The sequence below is a fragment of the Thalassophryne amazonica genome, chromosome 12, assembly GCF_902500255.1.
Source record: "Thalassophryne amazonica chromosome 12, fThaAma1.1, whole genome shotgun sequence".
NCBI lineage: Eukaryota > Metazoa > Chordata > Actinopteri > Batrachoidiformes > Batrachoididae > Thalassophryne > Thalassophryne amazonica.
Window position 1 is genome coordinate 3,486,116 of NC_047114.1, and position 22,983 is coordinate 3,509,098.

At 41.8% G+C, this 22,983-nt stretch overlaps 1 protein-coding gene across 1 annotated transcript; it reads right to left on the minus strand.

The window, feature by feature from the left end:
• Nucleotides 1-644: 644 nt before the first annotated feature.
• Nucleotides 645-15,972, minus strand: LOC117522351 (zinc finger and BTB domain-containing protein 41-like). The gene is made up of 5 exons (XM_034183749.1): nt 15,568-15,972; nt 13,358-13,906; nt 7,300-8,046; nt 1,232-1,306; nt 645-1,156 (listed from the first exon to the last, which is right to left on the minus strand). The coding sequence occupies exons 1-5, from the start codon at nt 15,773-15,775 to the stop codon at nt 645-647; spliced, it is 2,091 nt and encodes a 696-aa protein (XP_034039640.1). The 5' UTR covers nt 15,776-15,972.
• Between the last annotated feature and the right edge of the window lie 7,011 nt (nt 15,973-22,983).

Sequence of the window (22,983 nt, forward strand, 5' to 3'; positions counted from 1 at the left end):
AAACACTAATGGGGGAAAAATGCAAAGTTTACTGTACATAACTTTGGTATGTACCATATTTTTTGTTCACGGGGTGGGGGGGGGGGGGGGGGGGCACCAAGATGCAGCCTGACGTGCGCCTTTCTCGGGCCGCGAGGCCGTCTGTGCCTGATAGGATATGGAGGAAACTGGGTGAACAGAGATGGAGGAGGAAGTGTTGCAGGAATGAGATGTTCAACTGCTTCACCTCGGAGCTCTGTGGCTGCTCCCGTAAACGAGCCATTCGCACGCTTTGTCACAGAGACGTTTCCTCGCCAGTAAACCTCTAACTACGGAGTTATCCCACTACATAATGATGCACCACACCCAGGATGAATGAACAGAGTAAATCTGTACCCCGTGGAACTGAACACACACCAACCACACTTGTGCTACGTGATCTACATACTATCAAGATAGGGCCCACTGGATTACATCAAACTCGTCATTATTATCAAGGATACAAGTTTTGAGGAGCACAGATCACCGTGCTGCTGTTTAAGGATGAGGTTTGTTGAACTGCAGTGAAAAAGGTCCATTTGCCAGAACAAGAATCCACAGAGGTGATGTGGTGTCTGTCAGGAGGGTTATTTGGTTGAACTCTTCACCACACAGCTGAGGTGTTGTTACTTGTCATTACCGTTACACTGGTGACTCTGAAACACACAAAAACTGTTGAAGCTCTGTCCACAGGAGGAGCAAATGACACAGTTCTGTCTGGCGGCGTCTGCGCTGCCGTCGTCCTCACAGCCGCCTGAGTTGGTGATTTTAAATTCAAAGACTTCCTGCGAGCTGTCGGTGACGGCGCTGTACTCGCTGACCACCACCTCCTCTATGATGAGCTGATCCTGCTTGTCCGAGGAGGTGGGCGGCATTCCCAGCGGATAATGACCACTGTGGATCATTTCCATCGCTTCTTTGTCATTGACATACGGCAGTCTCTTATTTGGTGACGCGTCCTTCCGGTGCTCGGCTGGCGCCGTAGGACTGAGTTGATACTCGATGTCGTGTAGGACGATTGTGCCGCTGCTCTTCTCAATCCACAGCCGGTTCTGGGCGGCTGTGTCTGACCCCACGTCGTTTTCTGCCTGACCGAGGGTTTGAAAATCCTCGTTTTGTTCGACCTTAGCATCAACACCTGCTCGCCGGCAGCTTCGCTGTAGGCGGAGCCTGGAGCCCCTCCTGTAAAGCTGCCAGGCAGATTAGGATTCACAGAGGTTCTCCAGTGGATGATTATTGGGCATCGAAAACATCAGCTGATGTGACTCCTGCAGGTCCATATTCTCCCCTTTGGAGAGACAGAGACACAGACACAGAGAGAAGCACTGCAATTATGATGATTGTTCATAGATCAACTTCTGACTCTACGACCTGCAGCCGCCTCCTGGGAGACTCTTCATAAATGTAAATAATAAGGTAAGAATATTTAGGCACCTCACAATTTGATTACAAGCCAGAGGGCTGCAGTTGATTCTAAAACAATTATCAATGTGTTTTTTTCCATAAAAGACTTGTGACTACTTAGTACTTTTCAGGGTAAAGTATTTGTAATGATCCACAAAAACATTACTGTATCAGAACCCCCTCCCAACCCCTCAGAGCATCTGCCCATCCCCTTTTAATGAAAGGTGAAACACCTGTCCTTAATTTATTTATTTTTTATTAAAGTTGGTTAATTGCCCACCCTAACTTCAATTAAATAATGTTTTGTTGAAGTAAATATTTGTATTATTAAAGTCAATTAAACACCCACTTTAAATACATTTTTATTAAAAGTTTATTAAACACACAGCCTAACTTCAATAAATTAATTTTTGTTAAAAAAAAAAATATATATTTTATTATTAAAGTCGATTAAGCACCCGCCCTAAATAAAACCATTTTTTATTAAAGTTGATTAAACGCTGCCCCAACTTAAATTCAATTAATTTTTGTTAAATTAAATATTTTTATTATTAAAGTCAATTAAACACCAGCACTAAATAAAAATATTTTTCATTAAGGTTGATTAATCGCCCACCCTGTTATGTGCAGACGCGGGTTGAGGAGCGGACCTGCGTCTGACTGAACCCAGCGCTAAATAACCAGAAAGCAGTTCCAATTTTATTTTTCTCCCGTGCAATAATTGGTGTACAACATAAATGTGCGTTTGTCTGGCGAGGTGAAGGACGGCACGCTCTCCAGCGCCAAAATGGATCAAAGCTCGGCGCTTCTGGACCCAGACTCACCGCCGAACACCCCCCAGGTGGATACGACAAATTGACTCTGTGAAGGATGGAAAAGGTGAGGTAAGTCAACAGAGCTACAACAAATATCATTCAAAGGCACACACTATCAGCAACACATTCAGGTCTGAATTTAAGCTTTATGTAAATGAGCAGCTTCTCACAACAGGTGGAGGATCATCAGTCCGTACGCCACGGCAGTGAGAAGGGAGCTGCACAATTCTCATCAATGTTCAAATATACTGCGTAACAAAATACCAAATTACTGTTAACACTTATTCAGACAATCAATCACCTCTGATGTGTGATGACAGCATGTGTCCCTCACCCGTCCTCCTTCACAGGCACGATGTGTCAAACCCTGGCGCGGTCCTCAGCATCTCACAACACGAACGTCACAAGGTCGAGTTCCTGGCAATTCTGCTCAAATCACTCATGGCTTAAATGCAGAACGCCATCTCATTATCTGCTTCAGCTGAAAGTCTTTAAGTTTACACGTGAGCATCATCCACAGGTGCTGCGAGTCAGTAGGCCTGCACGTGAACATCCTCCACAGGTGCAGCTAATAATGCTGATGAGGGTGAAGGACTCTTCTGCCAGCACCTTCTCCACAGACAAAAAACAGTTTGCATACCACCTGGAGAGCAAAGAAAAGAAAACAACACAAAAATGTCCAGCCAAACCCCCCAACACACCCTAACTTAAAATAATTTTTGTTAAATATTTTTTATTGTTAAAGTCGATTAAACGCCCGGCTTAAATAAAAACATTTTTATTAAAGTTGATTAATTGCCCTCCCTAAATTAAATGTTTAATATTAAAGTTGAATACCTCGTACGTGCCTACCCTAAATAAAAACATTTTTATTAAACTTGATTAATCACCCACCCTAAATTAATTTTTATTATTTTATTTTTTTTAAAGCTGATTAAACACCCGCCCTAACTTAAATGAATTTTTGTTAAATTAAATATTTTATTATTAAAGTCAATTAAACACCAATCCTAAATAAAAACATTGTTTATTAAAGTTTATTAATCGCCCACCCTAAGTGAATTTTTATTAAATATTTTTATTATTAAAGTCGATTAAACGCTCGCCCTAAATAAAAACATTTTTTTTTATTAAAGGTGATTAATCAACCACCCTGAATTAATTTTTATTAATTTTTTTCTTAAAGTTGATTAAATGCCTGTCCTAACTTAAATTCATTTTTGTTAAATTAAATATTTTTATTATTAAAGTCAATTAAACACCAATCCTAAATAAAAACATTGTTTATTAAAGTGTATTAATTGCCCACCCTAAATTAATTTATTAAATATTTTTATTATTAAAGTCAATTAAACGCTCGCCCTAAATAAAAACATTTTTTATTAAAGGTGATTAATCAACCACCCTGAATTAATTTTTATTAATTTTTTCTTATTAAAGTTGATTAAACGCCTGTCCTAACTTAAATTAATTTTTGTTAAATATTTTTATTATTAAAGTCAATTAAAAGTCAATTAAATTAAAACAAGTAGTCGCACGACAATGACGTCTGTTTGATGCACCAGTACAGCAGCACGAGAGTTGTGCACAAGGCAGAACAGACCTGATGCCATCTGACACTAAAACGGTAAGTATTTGTGTGAAGGGCCAGCGTTCTGACGAATATAATATTGGTCACGCTGTCTTCAGGCAGAATTTCGCGTGGAACGTCAAATATTGTACCTCCAATACCTTCTATAATCCCCCTACCACCCGCCTCATTTTGGCTTGCTAATATCAAAAAAAAGTGAAAGTTCACATCGATGGGATAATTCAGGCTTAGAAGGGGTTAACAGCTCAGCCATATTTGCAACTGTGCAGCTCTCATTCACTGATTCTAAATTCGAAAATCCTTTAACTGTGGCTTCATGTACATGACTGACTCAGTGTTTGGATTACAACCCCAATTCCAATGAAGTTGGGACGTTGTGTAAAATGTAAATAAAAACAGAACACAATGATTTTCAAATCCTCTTCAACCTATATTCACTTGAATACACCACAAAGACAAGATATTTAATGTTCAAACTGATAAACTTTATTGTTTTTGTGCAAATATTTGCTCATTTTGAAATGGATGCCTGCAACAGGTTTCTAAAAAGTTGGGACAGTGGTATGTTTACTGTATGACTTCAGTTGTTCAACAGTCCGGGGTCTCCGTTGTCGTATTTTGCGCTTCATAATGCCCCACACATTTTCAATGGGCGACAGGTCTGGACTGCAGGCAGGCCAGTCTAGTACCCGCACTCTTTTACTACGAAGCCACGCTGTTGGAACATGTGCAGAATGTGGCTTGGCATTGTCTTTCTGAAATAAACAGGGACGTCCCTGAAAAAGACGTTGCTTGGATGGCAGCATGTGTTGCTCCAAAACCTGGATGTACCTTTCAGCATTGATGGTGCCATCACAGATGTGTAAGTTGCCCATGCCATGGGCACTAACACACCCCCATACCATCACAGATGCTGGCTTTTGAACTTTGCACTGCTAACAATCTGGATGGTCTTTTTCCTCTTTTGTCCAGAGGAAATGACGTCCATGGTTTCCAAAAACAATTTGAAATGTGGACTCATCAGACCACAGTACACTTTTCCACTTTGTGTCTGTCCATTTCAAATGAGCTCGGGCCCAGAGAAGGCAGCGGCATTTCTGGATGTTGTTGATGTTTGGCTTTCACTTTCCATGGTAGAGTTTTGAGTTGCACTTGTAGATGTAGTGATGAACTGTGTTAACTGACAATGGTTTTCTGAAGTGTTCCTGAGCCCACGCGGTAAGATCCTTTACACAATGATGTCGGTTTTTAATGCAGTGCCACCTGAGGGATCAAAGGTCACGGGCATTCACTGTTGGTTTTCGGCCTTGCCTCTTACGTGTAGAAAGTTCTCCAGATTCTCAGAATCTTCTGATTATATTATGGACTGTAGATGATGGAATCCCTACATTCCTTGCAGTCGAACATTGAGAAACATTGTTCTTAAACTGTTGTAGTGGTGATCCTCACCCCATCTTTGCTTGTGAACGGCTGAGCCTTTTGGGGATGCTCCTTTTATACCCAATCATGACACTCACCTGTTTCTAATTAACCTGTTCACCTGTGGAATCTTCCAAACAGGTGTTCTTTGAGGATTCATCAACTTTCCCAGTCTTTTGTTGCCCCGTCCCAACATTTTTGAAACATCTTGCAGGCATCCATTTCAAAATGAGCAAATATTTGCACAAAAACAATAACGTTTATCAGTTTGAACATTAAACATCTTGTCTTTGTGGTGTATCCAACTGAATATAGGTTGAAGAGGATTTGAAAATCATTGTATTCTGTTTTTATTTACATTTCACACAAGGTCCCAACTTCATTGGAATTGGGGTTGTATTACCACTCCAGCAACATAAATAAAATGCATCTTGTAGTCTGGAAAATACAGTACTCAGGAAGGTTTTTTGTCATTCACTAAACTTCATCTACCAACCCGCTGAATTTCCCACAGTTAACCTTTTACTTTAACTTTACAGTCTTTATTTTGAAACTGATTATCTGACTAAGAACCAAAAATCTTTCATATTCTCAAATAGAGGCATCAGTAACATTTGTAATAATTATTACATCTGCCAAGGATGTTAAAAAAAAAATCTACGTTTATTTGTCTGTCTGTCTGTCTTTTAGCAGGATTATGTCAAAACTACTGCACGGATTTTGACAAAATTTTCACCACAGATACACATTAGGTCATGGAAGACTCCATTAAATTTTGGAGCTGATCTGGATCGTTTCACTTAATATAGGCTTTGAAGGATTATATCAAAACTACTTTACAGATTCTCACTGGGTTTGCACCACAGATAGATATTAGGGCATGAAAGACTCCACTGAAATTTGGAGATGATCCGGATCCAAATCCGGATTCTGGATCAAGATTTCAATTCAATCAATTCAATCAATTTTTTTATATAGTGCCAAATCACAACAAACAGTTGCCCCAAGGCGCTTTATATTGTAAGGCAAGGCCATACAATAATTATGTAAAACCCCAACGGTCAAAACGACCCCCTGTGAGCAAGCACTTGGCTACAGTGGGAAGGAAAAACTCCCTTTTAACAGGAAGAAACCTCCAGCAGAACCAGGCTCAGGGAGGGGCAGTCTTCTGCTGGGACTGGGGGAGAGAACCAGGAAAAAGACATGCTGTGGAGGGGAGCAGAGATCGATCACTAATGATTAAATGCAGAGTGCATACAGAGCAAAAAGAGAAAGAAACAGTGCATCATGGGAACCCCCCAGCAGTCTACGTCTATAGCAGCATAACTAAGGGATGGTTCAGGGTCACCTGATCCAGCCCTAACTATAAGCTTTAGCAAAAAGGAAAGTTTTAAGCCTAATCTTAAAAGTAGAGAGGGTGTCTGTCTCCCTGATCTGAATTGGGAGCTGGTTCCACAGGAGAGGAGCCTGAAAGCTGAAGGCTCTGCCTCCCATTCTACTCTTACAAACCCTAGGAACTACAAGTAAGCCTGCAGTCTGAGAGCGAAGCGCTCTATTGGGGTGATATGGTACTACGAGGTCCCTAAGATAAGATGGGACCTGATTATTCAAAACCTTATAAGTAAGAAGAAGAATTTTAAATTCTATTCTAGAATTAACAGGAAGCCAATGAAGAGAGGCCAATATGGGTGAGATATGCTCTCTCCTTCTAGTCCCCGTCAGTACTCTAGCTGCAGCATGAATTAAGTTTAGTTTGAATTAACTGAAGGCTTTTTAGGGAACTTTTAGGACAACCTGATAATAATGAATTACAATAGTCCAGCCTAGAGGAAATAAATGCATGAATTAGTTTTTCAGCATCACTCTGAGACAAGACCTTTCTAATTTTAGAGATATTGCGTAAATGCAAAAAAGCAGTCCTACATATTTGTTTAATATGCGCTTTGAATTTCACTATATACGCTTTGAAGGATTAATTTCAATTTCAACTTAATTCATTTATATAGCACCAGATCACAGCAAAGTTGCCTGTGTACCGTGTCTTTTGCTTACCTATTCTGTGTGTCTTCATGTGGCCTTTGAGGCTGCTCTTCTGGTTGAAGCATCGCCCACAGATGTGGCAGCCATATGGTTTCTCCCCAGTATGAATTCGTAAATGTCTTTCCAGGTGGCCCGCTCGCTCAAAGATCTTGCTGCAGTACGAGCAGGTAAAGGACTTCTTCGGTCTGACCACCTGGAAAGGCCCGCCTCTCCACTGCTGGTACTGCGTTAGCGACGTCTCGGTCGTACCGTGCAGGCCGGTATGAACAGCTTCACTTGAAACCACAAGTTCATCTGAAGAGCCATAAGGCTGTTGTGAGATCACACTGGTTTTAAGGTCCCCATACTGAGACCCTGGATAGGAGAAGCTGCTACAAGCTTCGACTGGTGCTGACATTAATGGGGCTATTCCAGGGTAGGATGCCACATTTGGTGCCGAGCTGCCCTGAAGTTCTTCTCTGCTTATTTCTGTGTCCGTGTGTCCTTGTACCCTGGACATCCATTGCTCTCTGTCAAAGCTTGTTAGGTCGTCTAGTTGTTCCACAGCCTGCTCGTTCTTCCTCTGAAACAGTGGCTGAGACACTTCCTCCTCGGTGGGTTCAGACTTCACCTGCACAGGTGTTGGGAGAGTATCTTCATTCTGAGGTCGCTCCTTCTCAGCGTTAGCTGGCTCGGTTTTCTCTGAGTGTACATCAGGACCTGGTTTCACCTCAGGAACGTGCTTATGTTCAGGCACTTGGATCTCAACTGGCGGAATACCTGCTTAAGAGCAGAAAGACGACATATTGACTGTGTTTTAGCTTCAAGTCACTGACTTTCTGCTCATGTGAGGTCAGACTGTAAATATTTCATGTTAATTTGTAAGAATTTTACATGGACTTGGTTGAGCATGTAAAACCTGATGTACCAGCTCTGCATTCTCAGAATGCAGGATTACTGTGTTTTAAAGGTGAAGGCGTCTGTGAGCCTTTTGGAATAAGACGGTTGGACTCTGTCGAGTCCTTCACATCCAGACCACAGACACGTTTTCTTTGACTTTGGATGTAGAATCTGTGATTATATCACTGTCACTGTTGAGTCGGGGCCATTGGGGTCAAAGGTGAAAATGTAAGTTTTTCCACTTTGATTTGCACGAAATTTGGCACACACATGAAAATAGGTTCTGGAATTGTCCAGGAAAGGTTATTACCAAAGGACAAGGTCAGGTCTAGCTCTCCATTTGTAGGCCTCCTTCTCTGAGATCCTTTAGCTGAATTCTACTAAACTTTGTATGTCAATGAAGGCTGACCTCAAAATTGCCCATGAAGCTTTCACTCTGGCAAACACCAAGGTCAATGAATGTGGTTTTCAATCCAAGTTGGACCAAAATATGGCACACACTTAGATGGACTCCAGAACTTCTCTGGCAAGATCAGACAGAGAAATCATTTGGGTAAAGGTCAAGGTCACTGGGATCAAATGTCAGATTGCTGTGAGCCTAAGCCCAATTTATGCTACTCCGTACCCGCAACTCCAAAGCCACAAAAAGCCCTCTGCGTCGCTGCAAACGCCCTCCGCAGCCTGACTTGCATCTTCCAAAAACCTGGACTACACGTCAAGGCGACGGAGATCGCATGGAGACTACACGAGCTGTGACTAGTCTGCTAACTACATCCTTTACGGAATCTCACTTTTATGGTTTCACGATCAATGACTTTCACAACCACAGACATCATGAGACAGTAGGCCAGTCTTCACGATAAACGGCACACCCCTGAATGTTCTGGTGGTGAGCTGCATGGTGACGCGTGCTGCCCTCAATGGAGAGCCTCAAAAGGTTCACAAGTGCATATTAGTGACCGAGTGGCCACAGATGTACGTGTAGCAGAAGCATAACAAGCTCTCAAGAACAATTCCAGAACTGCTGTGGCAAGGTCAGCCAGAGAGAAACCATTTGGGTGAGGTCAAGGTGACTGAAACTGAAACTTCATTATGTCACGTTATCTTGGTGAGGACCAGTGGTGGGCACAGCTAACCAAAAGGTTAGCTTCGATAACTGTTAATCCACTAACTGAAAAGTTAACTTTTAGAAAGCTAAACCAATAAATCCCTAAAAAGTTTAGCAGAAGTTACAGATAAATGCTAAACCGATAAGTTTCAGTATTAACTTCAGTACACGGCAGCTACTGACACAACAACAAGCCAGCGCTTCTGTCTCAGATCAGCCTTCTCTCAGCAAAAGAGACCTGGTGATCAGACAGAAAGGAGAGAGGAGGGCAAAGATCATTTCTTTTCACACCATACAGACCTGCCGGTCATTTCACTGGAGTCTTGCACAGGCAGATAGTTTTACTTATGGTTATAATTTTAAACAAACTAATTGCGGACAACTTATTGAAATTAACACCACATCTCTTGTTTTACAAAGTGAAAATATAAGCTATATGTTTTAGTTTTAAATTAATGCACTTTTTTTGAAAGTTTTAGCATTGAGACACACATGCCACATTGCATTATGGGTACATTAGTTTCCTGACATCAGTGGTTGGCTGGTATGGTTATAACACACATTTACTGAAATGTGTGGTGGGTTTTACAAATAAATCTGTATTTGTAAATATGTCTTCTTTTTTTTCATTTGGAAAAAAAGGTAATTTGAAAACTGAAAATTCTGTTTAAATCCATCACTTTTAGCGAATGTGTGGCTGCTCACACTGTCATGAACATTCTATTTCAATTTCAATTTATTTTCATTTATATAGCACCAAATCACAACAGAGTTGCCTCTATGCGCTTCACACAGGTAAGGTCTAAAGCCTAGTTTACACAGACGGTTTTGTCCGCGAGTAGTACGTAGACCGAAGTTCGCGATAGTTCCGGCTGTTTTCGCAGTGTAAAGGGGCTGAGCATCTCGCCGGCGTTTTGGCCGCCCTACTATCCGCAAATATGCGGATAAAACGCCGCTAAATCCGACGAATAAAGTGGCGTTTTGACGCCGTAGCATCTGGCACACATCAGGCAACGGGGGTTAATACCCAGTTCTATCCTTTACAATCGCAGGTAAGACGCACGTGAGAACGGCGGTGTTCTGCTGCCGCCGATAATGCCCTGTGTACCGCTGGATTTATCCAGGCAAATCCTGCGTTACTCCAGGAACTTTTGCATATAGGCACCACCCCCAGAGTATAATAGGCTGAAGCCTCTGTCACTTCAGGGGGAGGGAGATCATCCTCAGCCTTTTCTTCTCCTTTCTTTCCCCCTCCACCACAGGATTACCCTCTGCTTCTGAACCAGACCTCTTGGCAAGTCCTTGCCGCTGCCAATTTTCTTTTAGGAGACATACTGGAGCATCTCTGCAAAAATATCTGGATCTGGCCGCGAGTGAGAGGCCTGCATGCAGCACGCTAGCGTTTTTATATTGACTGCCGCCTATCGGCCGTTTGGAACGCCGTTAACTGGGAGGTGGCGTTTAGAACGGCGTACTGTCCGCTAGCGCCGCCGTTTTGTCTGCTCTGTCGCCGGTTAAAATGACTTTGAGGACGCCGATGTGGGCTCTATCGCCATTTTACACGCCGTTGATTAGGGATACAATGCCGGCCGCCAATTATGGCGGTGTAAACTGCGGCACTACAGGAAGGGGCAGGATGAAACGGCGGTTAAAAAGTATCAAACGCCGTTATTTGCGTTGTCTCCGTCGTCACGCGAATTCTCCGGGAGCGCTCCTGGAATTATTCGACATGTTGAATAATTTTTTTGACGATTCCTGGTAAAGCCGGAACTAAGCCACGCCCCCTAGTGCCGGCATTAACAACGGCATGTGATCCTTAAGATGGCCAAAAACTCTTCCGGGACGCTTCTGGGAGCGCTTACCGTCTATGTGTAAACGGGGCTTAACCTTACCAACCCCCAGAGCAACAGTGGTAAGGAAAAACAAAAAAAAATGTTTTTCCTTACAGTGGTAAGGAAAAACACTGCCATCTACTGGTAACTGTGTGTTATACCGACCAGCCAACCACTGACGTCAGGAAACTAATGTACCCATAATGCAATGCAGCAAGGCACTCTGTGTGTCTAAACACTAAAACCTTCAAGATTAGTGCATTACTTTAAAACTGAAACAATAGCTGATATTTTCACTTTGTAAAATGACAAACGTGATGTTAATTTCAATAACTTGTCTGCAATTAGTTTGTTTAAAATTATAACCATAAGTCAAAACCAGGGTTCTAGCTAGTGCAAACTTGCGTTATTGCCCGTTACGCTAAAATTTTAGACCATTACGCTTATTTTCAATACAGTGTAACAGGTCTGTAATCAACCGTTTCTGCAGCGTGACTCCAGTTTGAAGCATGAATCAATGAAGCAATGGCTCATGGCTCTTTGATTCGCTGCTCTTCAGAAGCGGCACGTCCGCTTCTTAACCCCTCTCAAAGCCATTAAAATATTATGGGTCACTTTTGTGTGGATTAAAGTCACTAACTGGGACTCGTCTTGTTGCAGTCAACAAACAAGAATCGTCCTCTGTTCCGTTTGCACAGCTTCAAATGCTGCACGGCTCTCTGCTGAGACAGAGTCCGCTCTGAATTAATAACTTCAAAATGAATTGCCGCTTTAAATAAAATGACACCTCTTACAAACGTTGCAATACAGACAATAAACTACAATAGACTAAAACATTTTTTCCTCCCAAAATGAGACGTCCTTCATTCTTTATAAACCTGACCTGCAGCACAGCTGCAAGAGCTCAGCTCATATATGGAAAGACATTCATGCCAAGAATAATGTCTGAAAGGAAATGCTTTTGACAAAAACTAAGATTTTATTTCTGTTTATGTCCAGAGATCAAGGATCCACCATGTAGAGTTTATTATGTCCAGAATTTAAGGATCCAGTGACCAATTTCATATTTATTTAGTTTAAGACTCAATAAAATGTTGTTCAATTTCAATGTAATCAGCTTATAAAGCACCAAATTACAACAAAAGCCATCTCAAGGTGCCTCACACAGAACAGTTCAACATAAAAAAAAATTAAATAAATAAATAAAAATTCAAATACCTAATTAAAAACAGAAGTAAAAGAATAAAATGTAAAATAAAAACTACTCATAAGAAAGAGAATAAAAATAGGTTTTAAGTCTTGACTTAAAAATGTCCACGGACTCTGACTGCCTCACTGAGGGCCATGTACTGGCTAACCCAGAATGAGATTGCCCATTCAACAAACTTCCTCAGCCTTCTGGACATGATGAAGGGACTTGGGCTGTCATACATGGCTTTTCCCCTTTGGGTACCCTAGAATGGCCAATTTTTAGCTTAAATTTTCAAAAGCTCCCCCACTTACGCGCCCCCCCCCCCCCCTTCTGTCGCTTCGCTCCCTCAACATTCCCACTACGCTAAAATTTTATCCTAGCTAGAACCCTGCAAAACTGTCTGCCTGTGCAAGACTCCAGTTAAATGACCAGCAGGTCTGTATGGTGTGAAGAGAAATTATCTTTTTCTTTTTTTTCTTCCCTCCGTCTTCCGTTCTCTGGTAATCAGCTCTCCTCTGCCTGCGGAGAACAGAGCTCTACCATTCATGGCTGTCTGCTGCAAAATGTAACAGACAGGCACTAAAATCTTTGATTTCAGATTTTACAAATATTTTTAACTGTTAAGCTTTATTCACTATGCCTGCAAAAAATATGTTAGCAGTATAAAAATTATTTGAACCAAATTTATCCAAAGCTAATTGGTCCGCTGATGGTTTTCAAAGGTATCTGGAAAGCTAATCTGCTAATGAAAATGTTAGCTTCAATAATTAGCGGTTAGCGGATTAGCGGAATTGTGCCCAACACTAGTGAGGACGCATTACATATACGGTATATATATATATATTAAAAAAAAAAAAAAAAAAAAAAAAAACTATAAAAACCAAACTTTCAGGGAAATATTTATATTTTTGTTTTGTGTTTCCGGGCGAAAAAGAATATCTGTTATATATTGTCATATCTGAATACAGAATCATCAAATATCAAAACTGGTATCAGTGTTAAAAATCCTATAATGGTCAGACTCATTCGAACCAGCAACCTTACAGCAGCTTTACATACCTCTTCGGTGAATCTTCGTATGCTCCTTGAGGCTGCACTTCTGATTGAAGCGTCTCCCACATATGTCACAGCAGTACGGTTTCTCTCCAGTATGAATCCTTTTGTGCCTTTCCAGGTGTCCAGAGCGCTCAAAACATTTGCCGCAGTACGGACAGATGTGTCCCTTCTTAAACATTAACCTCTTCGCCGTCCTCCTCCTTACCGTGTTGTACAAGTTCCGAGACTGACTGTAACCCACCAGGCTGCGACTGAACGGGCTCTGCTGAAGCTCAACCAGCCCTGTGCCCAGAGATGAGTCCGAAAATCCTGCCAACGAGTTTTGGCTGAGCTTGAAAATATCGGCGTTATGACGCCCTGGCTCATGTGTCGTCCCTCTCCACTGCGCACCGTCTCTTTCAAACGCTGTCACGTCGCCTCCTGGCCAACCGGGCCGTGCTCCAGCTCTTCCACCTCCCTGCTCACCGGGTTCATGCTTCACCTGCACCTCAGGTATGGACGGAGTGTTTTGGGTGTTGCTGCCATGAAGCTTTTCGATGCCACTCTGAGCATCTGCGGAACAGAAGATTGTAAATAAGAACTAAAAACCAGGAGATCTGCAGGATTCACAAACAAATCCTAAAATGTTTCCAGACTTTAATGTCACTCAGAAGAACCTACTTCCCCAAAACAATAAAAACAGATGATACACAACAATAATTAAGGATTGGCGTCCCCTTTAAATGCAGTTTCTTCGTGTTGACCCCACAGAAAAGCGTGTGTCACATGCTCTCATATGCGAAGCATGTTTCAGTGTGTTGTTGGAGGTGAAGCGTGCTTTGGTGTGCTCTGGAAATGAAGCATGTTTCGCTTTGGTGTGCTGTGGAAATGAAGCATGTTTCAGTGTGTTGTCAGAAGTGAAGCGTGCTTTGGTGTGCTGTTTGAGGTGAAACATGTTTCATGTACTGTGAGAGATGAAGCATGTTTCACGTGCGTTGTCAGAAGTGAAGCGTGTTTCGTATGCTGTGGAAATGAAGCATGTTTCAGTGTGTTGTCAGAAGTGAAGCGTGCTTTGGTGTGCTGTTTGAGGTGAAACGTGTTTCATGTACTGTGAGAGATGAAGCGTGTTTCAGTGTGTTGTCAGAAGTGAAGCGTGCTTTGGTGTGCTGTTTGAGGTGAAACGTGTTTCATGTACTGTGAGAGATGAAGTGTGTTTCACGTGCTGTCAGAGGTGAAGCGTGTTTCGGTGTGCTGTCAGAGGTGAAGCGTGTTTCGGTGTACTGTCGGAGATGAAGCGTATTTCAGTGAGTGTACTATCAGAGATTAAGCATGTTTCGGTGTGCTGTCGGAGATGAAGCGTGTTTCGGTGTGCTGTCGGAGATGAAGCCTATTTCGGTGTGCTGTCGGAGATGAAGCCTATTTCGGTGTGCTGTCGGAGATGAAGCCTATTTCGGTGTGCTGTCGGAGATGAAGCGTATTTCAGTGAGTGTACTATCAGAGATTAAGCATGTTTCGGTGTGCTGTCGGAGATGAAGCCTATTTCGGTGTGCTGTCGGAGATGAAGCCTATTTCAGTGTACTATCGGAGATGAAGCGTATTTCAGTGAGTGTACTATCAGAGATTAAGCGTGTTTCGGTGTGCTGTCGGAGATGAAGCGTGTTTCGGTGTGCTGTCGGAGATGAAGCGTGTTTCGGTGTGCTGTCGGAGATGAAGCCTGTTTCGGTGTGCTGTCGGAGATGAAGCCTGTTTCGGTGTGCTGTCGGAGATGAAGCCTATTTCGGTGTGCTGTCGGAGATGAAGCGTGTTTCGGTGTGCTGTCGGAGATGAAGCGTGTTTCGGTGTGCTGTCGGAGATGAAGCGTGTTTCGGTGTGCTGTCGGAGATGAAGCGTGTTTCGGTGTGCTGTCGGAGATGAAGCCTATTTCGGTGTGCTGTCGGAGATGAAGCCTATTTCGGTGTGCTGTCGGAGATGAAGCCTATTTCAGTGTACTATCGGAGATGAAGCGTATTTCAGTGAGTGTACTATCAGAGATTAAGCATGTTTCGGTGTGCTGTCGGAGATGAAGCGTGTTTCGGTGTGCTGTCGGAGATGAAGCGTGTTTCGGTGTGCTGTCGGAGATGAAGCGTGTTTCGGTGTGCTGTCGGAGATGAAGCGTGTTTCGGTGTGCTGTCGGAGATGAAGCGTGTTTCAGTGAGTGTACTATCAGATATGAAGCGTGTTTCGGTCCATCTCACCGATTCCGACCCGGCTCGCCCTCAGCTCGGTGTGCAGAACTTCAATGTTGCTCTTCAGCTTCTGGATCTCGCAGTCTCGCTGACACATTTCCAGCCGAAGCACCACCATCCCATCTTCAACAAGTTTGCCGATTTCGGCCACCGCTGCTTTGGACAGAGCGTCGATAACGGAGGCGATCTGAGCCCTCAGAGCCGCGCTGCTCAGCATCGTCAAAAGTCCGCTCCCTCAGGCCGGCCAACACACGCGCAGCCGCTTTTCTTTCTGCGAACTTCAGAGTTCGGCTCAACGGGGAAACAATTATAAAGTGTAGCACGTCCAGCTAGCAGCAGCTAACGAGAATAAACACGGAGCTTTTTTCCCGGATGTGACGACAGAAATACCATAATAACGGCAAAATCCGCAAGGAATATCTGTCTGCTCCCCACCCACATTTAATGATAGAGTCAATTTATTTAAGATTTAATTTAATTAGATTTAATTAAACCAGCTCCTGATTTACACAGTCTGAACAAGAGTATTTAGACAGTGACAGTTTTTGTAATTTTGCCTTTGTGCACCACAGTTACACTAAAGCTGAAAGTTTCAGTTTTAATTCAACAGGTTTTACACGAATGCTGCATTATTTATTTAGGAAATAAAGCTGTTTTCATCCACACTCCATAAGTAGCTGGACAAACAAGTATTTTTAATATCAATCATCACTTTTACAGCAAGTTTTCTTGAGACACGTTGGGATGAACACATGAACATTTTCATGTTAATTTACATCAATTGTTAAGAAATACACACACTGTGGTACTGTTTGGTAAATCTGCAGTGGCCAGTTCTCCAAAGGTGAATGACTCTGCAAGAAGAATATAAGTGAGGGAAGCCATCAAGACAAGGGACAAATCTGAAGGAGTTACAGGCTTCTGGAGCACAGGGACAGATGTTTTATATATATTCTCCCACTTAGAAATCATGGAGGGGTCTGAAATTTTCATCTTAGGTGCATGTCCACTGTGAGAGACATAATCTAAAAAAAAAAAAAAAAATCAGGAAATCACAATGTATGATTTTTTTAGTAATTTATTTGCATGTTACTGCTGCAAATAAGTATTTCAACACCTGCCAATCAGCAGAAATTCTGGCCCTCAAAGACCTGTTAGTCCACCTCTAAAAAGTCCACCTCCACTCCACTTATTATTCCAAATTAGAAGCACCTATTTGAGGACGTTAGCTGCATAAAGACACCTGTCCACTCCACACAATCAGTAAGACTCCAACTACTAACATGGCTAAGACCAAAGAGCTGTCCAAAGACAAAATTGTAGACCTCCACAAGGCTGGAAAAGGCTATGGGGCAACTGCCAAGCAGCTTGGTGAAAAAAGATCAACTGTTGGAGCAATTATTAGAAAATGGAAGGAGCTAAACATGACTGTCAATCTCCCTTGGACTGGGGCTACATGCAAGATCCCACCTCGTGGTGTATCAATGATCCTAAGAAAGGTGAGGAATCAGCCCAGAACTGCACGGGAGGAGCTGGTCAATGACCTGAAGAGAGCTGGCACCACTGTTTCCAAGGTTACTGTGGGTAATACACTAAGACATCATGGGTTAAAATCATGCATGGCACGGAAGGTTCCCCTGCTTAAATGGTTACAGAGAATGCTCGTAGCACGGGCCGAGGAGGAGGATTAGCAGCAGTCTTCCATTCCAGCTTATTAATTAATCAAAAACCCAGACAGAGCTTTAATTCATTTGAAAGCTTGACTCTTAGTCTTGTCCATCCAAATTGGAAGTCCCAAAAACTGTTGGGAAAGTGTAGTGACACGGACCCACAACAGGGGGCGTAAATGAACGGACAATGGAAGAAGTCAAATTATAACACTTTACTGGTGTGAATGTCACAACCAAACACAGCAGAATCAGAATGTGCAACAGTCAATTAATAAAGGTGTCCTGTGGGCAGGCTCGACGATAGGAGACGCCCGTCAGGAAACGAACCGGAACCACACGATTTCCACCTCCACCTGAACCCGAGGGATACTGGAGCCGCCAAGTCCCGGAGTCCCCAGGTGGCCACCTCTCCGGCGTGTCGGATCTGGTACTGCTGGCAGAAAGCAAAAGACAGTCAAAGGGTGGGTGTGTGAACACCCAGTAACAATGGTGGGAATGCCACCTCCACCTCTCACTCAACACGTTGCAGTGGTCTCAGAGGAAAAGGAGCGCCGTCATGCACAGCCTCCACAAAAACGACCGGTTCTCCTGCAAACACTCACAATCACAGATCTATAAATCTCACAAAAAAAAAGGCTGAGAGTAGTACCTCCAGATGAAGATGATATCTCAGCAGTTTGGTGGAGGTGTCTTCCTGCTTTTATACCAGATGTATAGATTAGTGACAGCTGTCACAGATGATGGGTGACAGCTGTCACCACGGCTTGTTCCTGAGGCGGCAGCGCCCTCTCGTGCCTGAAGCCCGCACTTCAGGCAGGGCGCCTTCTGGTGGTGGGCCAGCAGTACCTCCTCTTCTGGCAGCCCACACAACAAAAAACAGTTTTATTTGTTATTATCTATCGTCCACCTGGTCGTTACTGTGAGTTTCTCTGTGAATTTTCAGACCTTTTGTCTGACTTAGTGCTTAGCTCAGATAAGATAATTATAGTGGGCGATTTTAACATCCACACAGATGCTGAGAATGACAGCCTCAACACTGCATTTAATCTATTATTAGACTCTATTGGTTTTGCTCAAATGTAAATGAGTCCACCCACCACTTTAATCATATCTTAGATCTTGTTCTGACTTATGGTATGGAAATAGAAGACTTAACAGTATTCCCTGAAAACTCCCTTCTGTCTGATCATTTCTTAATAACATTTACATTTACTCTGATGGACTACCCAGCAGTGGGGAATAAGTTTCATTACACTAGAAGTCTTTCAGAAAGCACTGTAACTAGGTTTAAGGATATGATTCCTTCTTTATGTTCTCTAATGCCATATACCAACACAGTGCAGAGTAGCTACCTAAACTCTGTAAGTGAGATAGAGTATCTCGTCAATAGTTTTACATCCTCTTTGAAGACAACTTTGGATGCTGTAGCTCCTCTAAAAAAGAGAGCCTTAAATCAGAAGTGTCTGACTCCGTGGTATAACTCACAAACTCGTAGCTTAAAGCAGATAACCCGTAAATTGGAGAGGAAATGGCATCTCACTAATTTAGAAGATCTTCACTTAGCCTGGAAAAAGAGTCTGTTGCTCTATAAAAAAGCCCTCCGTAAAGCTAGGACATCTTTCTACTCATCACTAATTGAAGAAAATAAGAACAACCCCAGGTTTCTTTTCAGCACTGTAGCCAGGCTGACAAAGAGTCAGAGCTCTATTGAGCCGAGTATTCCTTTAACTTTAACTAGTAATGACTTCATGACTTTCTTTGCTAATAAAATTTTAACTATTAGAGAAAAAATTACTCATAACCATCCCAAAGACGTATCGTTATCTTTGGCTGCTTTCAGTGATGCCGGTATTTGGTTAGACTCTTTCTCTCCGATTGTTCTGTCTGAGTTATTTTCATTAGTTACTTCATTCAAACCATCAACATGTCTATTAGACCCCATTCCTACCAGGCTGCTCAAGGAAGTCCTACCATTATTTAATGCTTCGATCTTAAATATGATCAATCTATCTTTATTAGTTGGCTATGTACCACAGGCTTTTAAGGTGGCAGTAATTAAACCATTACTTAAAAAGCCATCACTTGACCCAGCTATCTTAGCTAATTATAGGCCAATCTCCAACCTTCCTTTTCTCTCAAAAATTCTTGAAAGGGTAGTTGTAAAACAGCTAACTGATCATCTGCAGAGGAATGGTCTATTTGAAGAGTTTCAGTCAGGTTTTAGAATTCATCATAGTACAGAAACAGCATTAGTGAAGGTTACAAATGATCTTCTTATGGCCTCGGACAGTGGACTCATCTCTGTGCTTGTTCTGTTAGACCTCAGTGCTGCTTTTGATACTGTTGACCATAAAATTTTATTACAGAGATTAGAGCATGCCATAGGTATTAAAGGCACTGCACTGCAGTGGTTTGAATCATATTTATATAATAGATTACAATTTGTTCATGTAAATGGGGAATCTTCTTCACAGACTAAGGTTAATTATGGAGTTCCACAAGGTTCTGTGCTAGGACCAATTTTATTCACTTTATACATGCTTCCCTTAGGCAGTATTATTAGACAGCATTGCTTAAATTTTCATTGTTACGCAGATGATACTCAGCTTTATCTATCCATGAAGCCAGAGGACACACACCAATTAGTTAAACTGCAGGATTGTCTTACAGACATAAAGACATGGATGACCTCTAATTTCCTGCTTTTAAACTCAGATAAAACTGAAGTTATTGTACTTGGCCCCACAAATCTTAGAAACATGGTGTCTAACCAGATCCTTACTCTGGATGGCATTACCCTGACCTCTAGTAATACTGTGAGAAATCTTGGAGTCATTTTTGATCAGGATATGTCATTCAAAGCGCATATTAAACAAATATGTAGGACTGCTTTTTTGCATTTACGCAATATCTCTAAAATTAGAAAGGTCTTGTCTCAGAGTGATGCTGAAAAACTAATTCATGCATTTATTTCCTCTAGGCTGGACTATTGTAATTCATTATTATCAGGTTGTCCTAAAAGTTCCCTGAAAAGCCTTCAGTTCATTCAAAATGCTGCAGCTAGATTACTAACGGGGACTAGAAGGAGAGAGCATATCTCACCCATATTGGCCTCTCTTCATTGGCTTCCTGTTAATTCTAGAATAGAATTTAAAATTCTTCTTCTTACTTATAAGGTTTTGAATAATCAGGTCCCATCTTATCTTAGGGACCTCATAGTACCATATCACCCCAATAGAGCGCTTCGCTCTCAGACTGCAGGCTTACTTGTAGTTCCTAGGGTTTGTAAGAGTAGAATGGGAGGCAGAGCCTTCAGCTTTCAAGCTCCTCTCCTGTGGAACCAGCTCCCAATTCAGATCAGGGAGACAGACACCCTCTCTACTTTTAAGATTAGGCTTAAAACTTTCCTTTTTGCTAAAGCTTATAGTTAGGGCTGGATCAGGTGACCCTGAACCATCCCTTAGTTATGCTGCTATAGACTTAGACTGCTGGGGGGTTCCCATGATGCACTTTCTTTCTCTTTTTGCTCTGTATGCACCACTCTGCATTTAATCATTAGTGATTGATCTCTGCTCCCCTCCACAGCATGTCTTTTTCCTGGTTCTCTCCCTCAGCCCCAACCAGTCCCAGCAGAAGACTGCCCCTCCCTGAGCCTGGTTCTGCTGGAGGTTTCTTCCTGTTAAGAGTTTTTCCTTCCCACTGTCGCCAAGTGCTTGCTCACAGGGGGTCGTTTTGACCGTTGGGGTTTTTACGTAATTATTGTATGGCTTTGCCTTGCAATATAAAGCACCTTAGGGCAACTGTTTGTTGTGATTTGGCGTTATATAAATAAAATTGATTGATTGATTGATTAAATCAGCACACGTCCAAGCCTGTCTTATGTTTGCCATTTGGATGATCCAGAGGAGTCATGAGAGAAAGTTACGTGGTCAGATGAGACCAAAATAGAACTTTTTGGTCTTAATTCCACTCACCGTGTTTGGAGGAAGAAGAATGCTGAGTACCATCCCAAAAACACCGTCCCTACTGTGAAGCATGGGGGTGGAAGCATCATGCTTTGGGGGTGTTTGTCTGCACATGGAACAGGACGACTGCACTGTATTAAGGAGAGGATGACCGGGCCATGTATTGGGAGATTTTGGGGAACAACCTCCTTCCCTCAGTTAGAGCATTGAAGATGGGTCGTGGATGGGTCTTCCAACATGACAATGACCCGAAGCACACAGTCAGGATAACCAAGGAGTGGCTCTGTAAGAAGCATATCAAGGTTCTGGAGTGGCCTAGCCAGTCTCCAGACCTAAACCCAATAGAAAATCTTTGGAGGGAGCTCAAACTCTGTGTTTCTCAGCAACAGATCAGTAACCTGGTTGATCTAGAGAAGATCTGTATGGAGGAGTGGACCAAAATCCCTGCTGCAGTGTGTGCAAACCTGGTGAAAAACTACAGGAAATGTTTGACCTCTGTAATTAAAAACAAAGGCTACTGTACCAAATATTAACATTGATTTTCACAGGTGATCAAATACTTATTTGCAGCAGTAACATACAAATAAATTATTAAAAAATCATACATTGTGATCTCTGGATTTTTTTTTTTTTTTTTTTTTTTTAGATTATGTCTCTCACAGTGGACATGCACCTAAGATGAAAATTTCAGACCCCTCCATGATTTCTAAGTGGGAGAACTTGCAAAACCACAGGGTGTTCAAATACTTATTTTCCTCACTGTATATATATATATATATATATATATATATATATATATATATATATATATATATCCTTCTGAGCTGACTGGAGGACAGGGACAGGTTTTTTTTATACACAGTTAATCCTTCTGAGCTGGCTGGGTGTCTTGGTGGCTCCCCTCACTGGTCTCCATCTTGCACATTTGGTTTTTGAGGACAGTTTACTCCACACAGGTTCATACAGCACCATGTTGTTTATATTTGTTAATAATTGATGGAAAAATGTTCATGTTCATCATGACTTGTCCAATGAAAATTGGCTGTAAATGTGATTTGTTCTAATTTTGATCTGTATTTTATATTGGACTATGGGGTGTCTGTGTATAAAAATGACTGTAATTCCTAAATTGTTCATGTCATATTTTTGTTAAACTCTTAACACTTTATTCATATGTGTACACTTTATATGATCAACTATAATTCTTACATTATTGTCACTTTTTACAGACTTGTAGTTGTATTTGCAGTCATTTATTTATTGTGTTCACTTTTGCCTCTTCTGATCTCAAGGACCTCAGTGGAAAAGGATTCCTATTTTTGGAAGGTTTCATGCATTATTTTGGGGTTTTATTTGTATTTATGTGTAGTATTATTGCAAAAATAAGAGTCATGTTGCACATTATTACGTTAAAAGTTTAGATTTTTTACCTTTAATTAGATTAGTCCCATTGAGATCAAGATCTCTAAAGATCTTGATCTCTACTTGCGCAAAAGAAGGTAATTAACTAGTTATTTCCAGTAAGAAGGTTCTATTAAATCATGTGTTTTCTGTGGGGATTATTTTTTTAAATTATTCCCACTATTATAAAGAGATTATTCTGCTTGTTTTGATGTGTGACTGACACCTTTGTCCAAGTGTTATAACTGGAATGATGAAGTTTCAAACATTTTCCTTGTGCTGTTCCTGAGTGCCACAGAGTTCAGGTCATTGATTTAAATCAGTGAAATGGTGCATTTTTCTGCATTTTCATCTGATGCTCAAAGTGCGTCACAGTCACACCTCAAATT